Genomic DNA, 12,473 nt, shown 5'->3' on the forward strand with positions numbered 1-12,473 from the left:
TATTATTTCGAGAAGCTATTGGCTAGTATAGAGCAAAACAAAAACACATTAACTTTTAGACCTTCAGAAAAATGTTTGTGTGTAATGAAAACACCTATGTTGTCAGTTTATTTTTTTTAAACAGAAGTATATGTGGAGTAATTCCTGAAGAGCAGAAGCCATTTCTTTACCCCCTCCCCTCAAAGCTGATGTCCAGGAATATGTGCCTGCTAAACTTCCACACACTCCCTCCCCTTTTGAAACAGATCCAGGTTTGCCTCTTAAGCTACTTTTGACTACTCTGGACAGTAGCAACACATTGAATCTGACGTGATTCTTCCCAGTTGTACTGCTGCAGATGGAATTCTGAGTACAAGGAATGAAAATTGATAGGACTTGTCGGTGTTCCTTCTGCTATAGCCTGCCAAATCTCTGAGCAGCAGCAGAGGTACTAAAGCTGTATCTGTAAACTTAGGAAGTTAGACTTTTCTCTTTCCATACCCATTGGAACAAGTGCTAGGATATTTAAAATCAATTTTTAGTTTGTATGAAAAAAGTTAATTTCACCTGTCTGTGAAACTGACTGGAGGGACTAGTAAACAAGAAGGATTTTTCATTTCCTCAAAACCATATTAGTGTACATTTTTGGAAAGCGGCCCTAATAAATATTGCATCATACTATAGCTATGTATCTGTTGACTTATATGAAAATTCAATACACATTTCTTAAATAAGCATAGAAGCCGAGTATAATTTTTCAGACCAGTGGTTTTGCTATTGCATGAGAACTTTCTTAATCAAAGTTTATCTCAAAGAACAGACACTAACAGAGATGAAGTAATAATGTGACTATGAAATAATCTGCTGAAGGAAAAACTGTTTTCCCAAACGGCTTTAGGGACAGAATAGCCAATGTATTTCTTTGGGTAAAAACACACTGTGCTAGGTTCTTTCTACTCAGCCATTTCTGGTCTTTACAAAAAGCAGATAGTCTCCCTTGTGTCATTTTTAATTGATTTTTCACTGCATTACAAGAGATCATTGGCAACAGTCCAGGAAAAGGCAGGCAGCAAGCAGGGAATTCATCAAAAACTGACTCATTGATCACTGGATCTGATGAAATAATTAGTACTTGATATTTTCAATACAGTTTTGTACTGTTCATTTGACTTCCAAAAGCAAGAGAAAATCCCTTTATACCAGAAGATCACTCAGCAAAACTATAATTTCAAAAATTCTTCAGTGTGCTTATTCATTTTTTGGAATCTCTTTGTAGGAATTGCTAAGAATTTTTTATTGGCTCATCTACAGGAGCAGTACCAGTTAGACATGCTCTGTTTTGCAAACAAGTCAATTTTAGGGCATTGTATTTATGATGGAGAGAAGTCATAGGCAGTGCAAATTGTTCTGGTGCATCCATTCCCAAACGTTTGCAGTAAAGGGCCTTCAAATGTGTTCATTAATAATAACGATATTTTAAAAAAAAAATAATCTTGGAAACCAACAGAAATGCTGAAGGGATATCACACTAACATCAAAGCTGTAGTAGACTTCAAACAGTATCATACCATATTTCCAAGATATGGGCAGCTCTGCTCTCTAATGAAATTTGTAAGATAAATCAGTGTATAACAAGTCTTCTATCTGAGGATCCTGTATGAATTCGCAAATGTGTTGTTAACTCAGTAAATTTTACCACAGTCCTGTTTAAAAATATGGGTAGATGTGGGGTTTTTTTCTTCAACATCTGCATTTTTGATGCAGTAAACAAAAATGTCATCTCAAAACATCCCAGAACTTTAAGGAAGAAGATTGCTTTTTATAAGTAGCAAAGGAAAAGTAAGAGTTTGATACCATGCTAAATCCTTAACTTGCTGCCAAATTTGAGCACAGAGTGAAACTTCATTGCCTGTGTTGGTAACGGCTTATGAACTGTGAATTTTTCAAGTTTCTGCTTCTAGCTGGCACTAGAAAAATATTCAGTTGCTTTGTTGTTGTTTGGTTGGTTTTTTTCTTAGGAGTTAGATTATTTCAAGTATATTGCTTTTTACTTCTTTGAAGAGAACCTTGCTGTTCCTTGGTGGGGCAGAAGGGTCAAGGTATAAATAAATACTTGTTTCCCTCTCCCTTATAGGAGACCTGCAAACAAAAAAGAAATAGAAGCCATTAACCTACCTTGTTCAGAGAGAACACTAAATCAGCACAATATGGCACAGCATAGTATTGTCCTTGGATTATTCATGATGACTGTTTTATCACTGTTGGATGGAAGTTCAGCTTTCCTGTTAAATCAGCGTCTGAAGGGAAGATTTCAAAGAGACCGTAGAAACATCCGCCCAAACATCATCCTTGTTCTTACTGATGATCAGGATGTAGAACTTGGTAAGAGCCCGACATAAAGAGAATTTTAGCTAACGAGTATGGCGCTGCTTCTCCTTGAAGCTAGATTCTTGCGTTCAAAATAATTATCCTTTTTTTTTTTTTTTCAGTGTGGAAAATGATAGGAAGAACAAGTAGCAAAAGTTTAAACCTACCTTTATGTAGAAAATACTTTCTGTCTGCATGCAGTTCAAGGACAGCAAATGTTAGTCTCAGAATGTCAAACTTCCTGTTTCTGTGGAAATATGAGATTCCTCCTTATCTGTCTTCATCTAGACACCTAAACTATGCTTCTGGCAGTTGCAAGTACAACCTGGGAAGCTACAGGCTAAAGCAGTAGGTTTAAATTCATGAGTGATTATTGCACCATGTAATTACCCACATTTTTTTGTGTAATTGCAGACATTCATTGCATATACAATTTTAATTTTAATTACTTAAATGTTACCTAACGTAGTCATACTATTCTTGGTATTGTCCATTTAGATGTGTAGTTAATGACTGACCAAAATCACTTTGTATGAAAAGGTTCTACTGTGTTACTCAACGCTGTGTTAATTGTTGAAGAAAGGAGATGAAGATTAAACACATGCTTTGCCTAATGATCTGGAATAATGAATTAACTGACAAGAGTTTGGGTTTTGTTCTGTTATCTGAACAAGCTTATATTTACCAAATGTTGTCTGTAGTTAGGAGAAGTGATTAACACAGACTAGTTTAATAATTTTGCATTAGAAATATGCTTTTTAGTGAGTATAAAGCCTGGATCATCTGAAAGATGAGATCTTGTGTATGTGTGGTCTGGTGGGTTTTTTTGACAGTTACTGCATCAAATTTCTAGTATGGATGGGAAAAATTGGAAAACAGACCTCACAGAAGAAACAGAACACAATAGTAAAGTTAGTCAACTTCTATTACTTACACACTTACTCATCTAGTTGAGAAGTTAAACAGCAATGCGGCAGTATTCTTACAGATGATTCCTTTTTATCAGTATTACTGCATGTCTGCAGCACCATAGATGTCACATTCTTCTCAAAGGTGGTTGGAAAGCCTGCTATGGCAGTAACCCCACCAAATACAAATCTAATTCAAATTAGTAGGATCAGAAGATTTGTTGTTGTTGTTGTCGTCACTTTTTTTTTTTTAATGGTTATTTGGATCACAAATAAAGCAGTTTCAATAATGTATGTCCAAAAGAACCTAAGTACATTATCTTGCAGGCTCAGAAGGTGGTCCTAAAAAATTTATCATCTTCTATTTTATGCTAGCCTGCTTGTTTCTGATGCAATTGTCTAAGTCCTTTGGGCAGTATATTTCTCTTCTCTGATAATCTGATGCTTTCTGATTTCAAGCATAATGGGCATATGTCCACACAAATTAGGATCTAACTAAGGAAAATCCATTTGATGAAGCTGAGATTTGATATTCATCATTTGCCACTAATGGCTTTGTGAGACCCCAATATTTGTTTGAATTAATTTTTATTCTTGTCTGTTGTCTGGTGAGCTGTCCAAGTTAATCAAAATTGCCATTTGTGGGATTGTGGTTAATGCATTTAAGAAAGATGAAAACAAGATGTGAATTACAAATAAAAGCTAAGGAAAACTTGGAAGCTATGGAAGTGTAGCAGAGAAAGCTGTGCATAACTAAGATTTCATCTGTTGCTAAGAATATTCTGTAACTGATGGGTGTTGTAGTTTGCATTGTTCTTTTGTGGCTACTTTTGAGGCAAAAGGGAAGACAACCCAATTTCAAGTGCCCTTAACAGCCTTTCCCTTATTTAATTTAAGGTAGATTTAACAATGTACCAGTAGCAGGTGGAGTTTACCAGAAAGAGAATGTCATCGTTTCAGGAAAGGAGTACAACTTTTTTTTAATTTGTACTACTGTTAATCATGAGCTTTACTTGGGAAGCCAAACCTCAGCCTTGTATTGAAAAAATGAAAAGACTGATGAGGGGCTGATGAAAAGGATGCAGAATCTCCAGGTCAAAGGAGAACAAGTGTAAATTGTAATGGATACAAATGGGAGAAGAGAAATGAGAACACCAAGAACCACCGAAACATACATGCTCAGTTGACTGTCTAATCAAAAGAGTTGTACTGACAAGCAGAATATAAAGAGGAATATACTGACAAGGAGAAAGAATTAATTAGAAACAGAGACATTTTTTTTCCCCATTAGAGCCATGTAAGTCCAAGTTAGTATAATGCTTATGTCCCCTGTGTGATGGACTCAGCATCTCCTGTTTAATTAGGTTTGCCTACCATATTGCTGTGGTTTAACAAACCAGCTTATTTCATTAACTCATAGCTGGAGAAAGATCTGATTATTTAGAAGATATTTCAGCCACGTTAGAGGAATCTGAGAGATGACTTGTATGTTCCTACATCTTCCTCTGAAAAACTACAAAAGTGACATGGAAGATAATTTTTCTTAGTTATCATACATGGAGATTAGGGCCTTAGAGCTTCGTTAAAATTAAATATAAGGAAAAAAAGGAAATGAAGATGTGAAAAGGGTGTCTAATGAGGGTCAAATAGGATAAAAATAGAAGGCTTTAGGGGACAGTTAATTAACATTCTGGGGTTCAGTTAACTTATCTGTGTATGGATACCACTTCTCAAATTGTGCTTCAGAGTAAACTAAGTCACTTGGGACTTAGTATTAAGTTCTTCAACAGCTGGAGCTCCCTAAAACTCATGTAAATTATGACCTCTGACAACAAAACACAACTAATGAGAAAGTCAATATTATTTCACAAACAACTGGTATATTTTCTCCATTAATATTAGTCAAAATATCAGCCTTATCCCTAAAGTGAACTGTGAAGACACACTAAGCAAAGTTATGGATACTGCACAAATTTCAAGTGGAATTTCAGCCTAGGTTTTGCTTTACTTTGTTCATTTAGCAGCTTGAATACATCAAATTGATTAAACTTTCATATTTTCACAGTAGTCCAATGGATATATTTTTTAAATAGCTTAAAAATTTCACATTTAACTACTAAATCATTTTTATTTGTTATCAGTGGTTTTAGACAGGTAACATTTTCTGAATTAAGTATTGACACTTCGAAGGATGACTTCCCTTGGTACATCCACTAATGAAACCCCAGAAGGTTTTCGAACTCAAAAAGTGATTTGGTGAGGTTCCAGTTGCTGATTAACACATAACTAATCTTCTGGCACAGAAGGATCAATTTCTACTTTTTCTCACAATTTTATGTTTGCATTGGAGGCAAGCTGAAGAAAATAAGTTTTGGTTGGCTGGTTTAATGCTGTTTAAAATATTTAAAGCTGGCCTATTTAAGATTGTACAGAAGAGTATGCTGGATTTTTACCTTCCACTGATCTGTCACTCTGTATTAGTTCTCAAGCTGGGGAAGCAGATTAGATCATATGTTTTTGTATTAAAGACTGTTGATATATCGGGCCTTGTCATTACAGCAGTTTTATTAAAGGAGGTTACTGTCCCCAAGGGGAGTCTTAACATGTACTGTTATTTATGCACAGATGCCTCTGTCATTTAAAGGGATTGTTAAATTGTATTTTAATATTGAGATGACAAAACATTCTTTCGGTCTGCCTGTTTATGCTTGGGCTAGCTCATAAGACAACACAGAGGAAACATCCACAGTTTTCAGGCTCACGTAATGTATAATTGACGGTTACAATTGTTAACTGTACTGTTAGTGTCTTTGAGCACTAACACTTATCCCACAGTTATGGAAACAAAAATCTTGCTTTCTTCAGAAACTTCTTTTTGATATGTGAAGTTTAGCAAGTTCTAAAGGGGGAGAGCAATAACCTGCCTTGGTTCTTGTCACAAAGTGGTGTGACAGGTGCTCTGACCTGAGAAATGCACAAACAGATTTTTAACACTCATTTTTATATTCGTTCCAACAAAATGATCTCAAGAAAACTAATACCATGGCAATTTTTAGGTGAAATGACCTAGAGTAGCAATTAACCTTCCTTCACGGTGCCAGAGAGTCAGATTTCGTATATGGCTTATGACCATTTTCCCTCTAGGTTTTGACTCCTGGTTATATCAATGTGCCCTGTATCAAATCAACTTACTGTTGCAATTTCATAATGAAATCCCTGCCTAAAGAGCTTAGAAGAAACCTAAACCCATTATTGACAGAAACAACATACAGTTTGTGCCAGATGGTTGCAGGATGCATTGATTAAAGCTGAACAATTAATCCAACTCAACCTTGGTTAAGTTAGCCCCAACCCTACTCCAGCATGAACCCATACCTTCATCTCCATGTTGTCTGTTGACTTTCCCTGCTCATAACAAGAAGGGAGGGTTGGTGATGGAAAGGCTTACTCTCCTTTGCAAGGTCATGCTGATGACAGGTACCTTTACAAGTTCTTTGGAAAATGGAAATTATTCCTAGATGAAGCGTAACTCACTCTGATGCAGTTTTAACTACCAGGCACAGATAGATGAGGGAAACCAAATGTCTTTTTTTCTTTGATCCTTGGCGTTTCTGCATGTAGGAAGAACTCTGATATGGATCCAGACTTAGCTAGGTGGATGTCTATGTTAAAGATCCAGTCTTTGTCCAAAGCCTTGTCTTAAACAGGAAACAGAACAGCCATTTGGCAGCAGTGTGGCTTTTAGTAATTGTTGGCAAAAAGACTTTTACTCCTGTTACCCCAATTCATCCAGGTCCCTACCAGTTAAACTTGCTTGCTTGTTTTTAGATGATGGTTATAAAGTACATGGTGTTATCTGTCTCAAGTAGTCATCTGAAAATCTGATTCTGCAGAACCGAGCCTAAGAAAATTTAGAGAGTTTTAGGTAACACAATTATCAAAATGGATCAAGTGGATAGATAGAGCTCAGTGGGCTGGTTACGGAAATTATTATGAGGGCTTTACTTTGTCTTTGGTTCATTGAAAGTTACAGAAATCAATACCTACTAATACCTCACATTGGGCAAAAGAACATTTTATGTAGAGAACAACTCCTAGCAGACCCTGCTTGAGCAGGGGATTGGACTAAATAATCTCCAGGCATCCCTTCCAACCTCAGTGGTTCTATGATTACAACCCTCCGCCTTTTGCAGAAGGTTGGCACAAAAGGCAGTGCATCCGGTATCTTCTGAAACCGAGGATTAAATAATGCTTAAGGAGTATGCAAACTTTGGTCAGGGTTGCTGCACAAAGTGAATTTCACCCTCAGGCCACATTGTCTCAGCCTAAAATTCATGCTGGTTCTTGCCTTCAGCTACTAGAACAGTACTAGTGGCTCCAGAAAGGCTGCACAGAGGGTGCAGATATAGTAGTAAGTCTTGAGCTTAGAGAGAGAGAAATTTAAAAAGCATTATGATCTATGTCAACAGGTTTGAGTCAAATCTTAACTTAGAACTTCAGTATTTGGTCCTTCTTAAAACAATGGGAAAACTTCACTAGAGGAGGGGAGAATAATCTCTTTAGATTTGGGCTCACTACAAGATTACAGTGCCCTTACTACCTGTGCTTCATTCTGGTCTCTGATGTAACATGTGAGCTCTTAGCTCTTGTGACTGAAACAAGAAAATTTTCTAAGGTGGTTTTCTTCTTCCAGGTTCTATGCAAGTGATGAATAAAACAAGGCGGATCATGGAACATGGAGGTGCTCATTTCATCAATGCCTTCGTGACAACACCCATGTGCTGCCCATCTCGCTCCTCTATTCTTACGGGGAAGTACGTCCACAACCACAACACTTACACTAACAATGAGAACTGTTCTTCTCCATCCTGGCAAGCTCAGCATGAAACGCGTACATTTGCAGTGTACCTCAACAACACAGGATACAGGACAGGTAAGATCAAGGCTGGCTCCGTCTGAAAGCTTCCTTAGGCTTATTAGTACAGAGGCTAATGTATGTAATATTTTGATTTGTTCTCGTAATGGACTGCAGCAGTGCAGAATGCCAGAACTTCAGTCTTGCATGTAGGTTTCGCTTCCTTGTACTTTTACTTGAGGAAATTAAATTTAAAAAAAAAAAAAGTGTGTGTGGGGGGGACTTTTTTCAGAAGCTGGGAAGGATAAAGTAATGTGCATGTTTGAACCAAAGGCATAGCACATGTAGAATATACGTAGCAATTATCTGAAGTGCACAGAACAGACAAGAAAGATGCTATGGAAAGGAATTAGTGATTTGAATTTTTCATAAAACATATATATCAAACTAAGAATACATGCGAAGGGACTGTTCCTTCTGTGCTTTGGGGCAGAGCTGTCAGCTGGATTGGTTTCTCTAGACAGTCCATTCCCAGTAAAGTGTTTAGGATAAATAACGACTGAAGAATAATCGGCAAGATCACGTGTACTCCTGAGAAACAAATGATCCTCTTTGTATGCAGTGCTCCTTAGGAACAAATATCCTGTAGAAAGGATTTCAGAAAATATGTAGCAGGTTTTTCATACCTATTTCTTTCTTGCATTCTCGACATGAGATTTAGGTCCTTGCCCGTTACAGTGGTTTTGTCAGTTCTCTTGCTAATGCCTTTTGTCATGATGAGAAACAGGCATCAACCTGGTTCTATTTGTGTTATTTATAGTATATATACTATAATACTGTAGTATAGTTGTTATTGACAGTATACTTCTTTTTTCTTTGAATTTATAGTAGTTGAGGTTTCCAGAAACTAGTATATATAAATCTTGAATAACTATAACAAGATCATTATTTTCTTTCTAACTATTTACATGAGTTTTACATGTTATTGCTGCAAAGTCTTGGACTTAAAATGAATAGGTAATTTCCTTGTTTTCTTTGTCTAAAATAAAGACCTGAATTAACCTGGAAAGAAATAAATTAGGGAAAGTGCACATACTTTATTAATTGGTTGCTGTTTCCCTCCATTTATCATTCCTGGCACTAATACCAATGATCACATAAGTACCGCACCAAGGTTAATGTTTTATTCTTCATAGATTATTTGTTTTGTGTTTACTGATGTTTGTCTATTGTAATAATTTTTATATTTAGTGACTATATATGTTGAGTACCTGCAATTTCTACTAACTTGCGTAGCTATTGCAAGTGTCCTGGTATTCCTATGTTTTCTATTTTTACATTAACTTAATATTTAAATTTAGACCCAAGATCTTAGTGAATCTATATTACGTTTTCAGTCTACCTCTCTTACTTTGCAAACTACATTTATTGGAACACACAGAAATAGTACCTTTACAAGTACAAAGCAATCTCCAGGTATAAACGAGATCCTCATTCATGTAGTTAAATGTGATATGTTATTAGACAAATTTAAATGGAAATTGCTGTCATGGGAGGCTGGTGTTCATTTGTGATCTCTGGTTAAAGTCTTGAGTTACCCACTATGAATTATATCAGCAGTAAGAAGGGTGGGGGTTTTTTTACTACCACCGCCACCCCCACCCCACCCCCCAAGATCTGATCAAATTAACCTGCTTCAGAAACAGCAGGAAATTGTACTTTAGAACCTTGTTCACTCAGTTTCTCAAGTTTCAAAAGTAACCTGCTAAGGAGAGTATTTTGAAGATTATGAATACAGTTTCTCGGAAATGGGGAGTCTTCCTTGAACATGACTGCAGTGAACAAAGGAGGATCTGGAAAGTACAGGAGTTCATTTGTAGGGGTTTTTTTTATTATTTTTTTGAGTTCCATGGTAGTACTGGTTTGCCCTGCAAACATACACTTTAGCTTCTTGATTTCCTCCTCCTCCCCCCCCCCCCTTTTTTTTGAAGGAGAAGAAAAAGAGGCCATGAGGAATAAAGCCTTTTAAGCCTTGCTTTTATATTTAAGTTCACAACCTTGGAGTAAGAAAGTTACTGTTTTGGAAGGGAGTTTGGTTTTTTTCTTCATTCATAAGCCAGGCCTTCTCCTCGTGTTTTTCTCTTCTCTTTTCTCTTTTGTTTAAACTCAAAGGAAGAAATTGTACTCTTCTACTTCACTTAACCTTCCCTCCAGTTTTCTTTCTGCCGCTTGTTTCACATCTCCTTGCCCTCTTCTCTATTCATTGTGATCTCCCTGTGTTTTGTTCTGTTGCAAAAGATGATTCTGCTGGGGGACAGTTCTTTCTGTGTTGTAGTATTTCCCCTGTGGCAGTGGCATTTGTGGTTTGGATCTATACAGATTCGTGCTGCTGCTGACACCTTTGGGAAATGTGCTGGTAGTATGCAGGCAGGAGGGAGCAGTGTGGTGCAGGTTTCTCTTGCACAAGTTGTAAGTAAAAAATGTGAGAGGAGATGGAAAAGGTGTGACTTTCCTATAATTGTTTCTCAGTTTCAGCCTTGGCTGTGACACTTTGGCACTTTAAAAAGTTTGACCAGCTTTGTTGGTCATGAGATGAAAGGAAGAGGCTAAGCTCAAGGCAATTTCTGTCTTTGGCTTTAACAGTCAGGATTTTGACCGTCATGCGTAGGGCTCACTGTCACTCCATGTGGATCAATTAAAATAAGTATCATGATAATGCAAAGGATGGGTTTTTCTTCTACAATGGAAGCTATTGAGGCAGTAGATATTACAGGTATGTCTTCCTCTGCATTAACCTGTCTCACAATCTAAAAAATGCCGGTGTCATGAATAGCAGCTGAAAGGCTGTGTTCTCGTTACATAGCCACGACACATAGACAAGTTCCTAATCTCAGTATATTAAGCAATCTGTCTGATTTTGAAGAGCTGCTCACATCATTGTCCTATTACATATTGTGGGAAATTAGGCAAGAAGAACAATTTATGTAAACAAACCAAGTCAGTTGATGAATTAATCTTTAGCAAAGTCAGTGTAAGCAACATCTGAATCGTCACTAACTTAAAATAGTGGATGCTAGTACTTCAACTTGAAGCAGGAGATTATTAGAATGGAAAAGAAACAAAAGACATTCTGTTACAAACACTTCTGAATGTCAGGGAATTTCGCTGCCAAAGGTTCCTGTGTAAACATTTACAGAAAAAAAGGTTCAGTTTTCCGTGAACATACACATCTCTTTCTGTGAGGCAGCTTTTAAAATGCACAATGCATTGTTGCATGTTTGGGTCCTGCAGCAACAAATACTAAGATGTTTTATTGGAATACAGATTTAAACTTTCCCTTAGACATTACTTAATGAGAAAAGCTTCTCTTTTCCATTTGCCTGGCTGGCTGAATGATTAGGTCTTAAAATTGGTGACTGATTCCAGAATATTTTGTCATCCTTATCTGGAGTCAGGGAATGAAAAGACATATTTATCTTATTAAATTCAACAGAATTAGGGATGGTGGGCCAAATTCAGCCTGGCAGAAAGACACTTTTGCTTCAGTGAACCTTCTGAGAGAGTTCTGTTAATTTATGTTAGGGCTTAATGTGGCTCAGTATGCAGCAAATGCAGTATACATTTTGGCTAAGTTACCATCCTTGTTCCTGTTGAGCAGTAGCCTATAGTACAGCTAACCCTATTCAGTTAAATGAACCTATTAACAAAGGAAAAAGCTGCTACTTGTGTGGAAATATGTCAGTATCTCACTCTGATGGTAAGTCCGTACTTGAATTATGCAAAAAATTAATAAATGCCATTTTGCACCAGTCGTGTGTTTTGAACCTAGAGAAAAGTCATTGTGGGAGGTCCATCTCTGCCATTATAAAAAATTTCTTGGGAATAAAAGTAATAATCATTCTTAGCACTTTCACAGGGCTTTACAATAATTAACTAATGAATTCATTAAAATTCAGTGACAATCTTCCATTTCTTCCCATTAATATTAGACTAAGAAGATACAGTGGCTGACTGCATTCAAATAATTATTTTTCCACTTCGCTGTCTGAGCCTTTGACATTTTAAAATGATTTTAACATTCAATTGTAAGAAAGAGGAGAAAGGCTATTGGTAAATGTTTATTAAGGGAGGAATGAACCTGAAAAATATGTGACCAGATTTTAATATCTAGTTACATGCCAGCACAAAAATTCATAGATTATCAGTTCCCTGCCGTAGAATTTGCTTTCCACAATAGTTGCTGGTGAGTATTATTTATTATGGAAATACTTAAAAACTTAACTGAAGTTGATCTCTGTGTATAATTGCTTGGTAGGGAATAATTGGTGACCTAAGGAGTCAAAGGGTAGACAGAAGTAGAGACA

At 36.7% G+C, this 12,473-nt stretch overlaps 1 protein-coding gene across 2 annotated transcripts in view; it reads left to right on the plus strand.

The window, feature by feature from the left end:
* The first annotated feature begins 2,132 nt into the window (after positions 1 to 2,132).
* Positions 2,133 to 12,473, plus strand: part of SULF2 (sulfatase 2) — a 63,239-nt gene continuing 52,898 nt past the window's right edge. For both annotated transcript variants that reach the window (XM_010569675.1, XM_010569676.1), the window contains exons 1-2: positions 2,133 to 2,361; positions 7,948 to 8,187. In XM_010569675.1, coding sequence (XP_010567977.1) covers positions 2,187 to 2,361; positions 7,948 to 8,187 — 415 coding nt within the window. In that variant the 5' untranslated portion in view covers positions 2,133 to 2,186. The remainder of the gene's footprint in view (positions 2,362 to 7,947; positions 8,188 to 12,473) is intronic.

The sequence above is a fragment of the Haliaeetus leucocephalus genome, unplaced genomic scaffold (genome assembly GCF_000737465.1).
Source record: "Haliaeetus leucocephalus isolate CR32 unplaced genomic scaffold, Haliaeetus_leucocephalus-4.0 Scaffold273, whole genome shotgun sequence".
NCBI classification, from domain to species: domain Eukaryota; kingdom Metazoa; phylum Chordata; class Aves; order Accipitriformes; family Accipitridae; genus Haliaeetus; species Haliaeetus leucocephalus.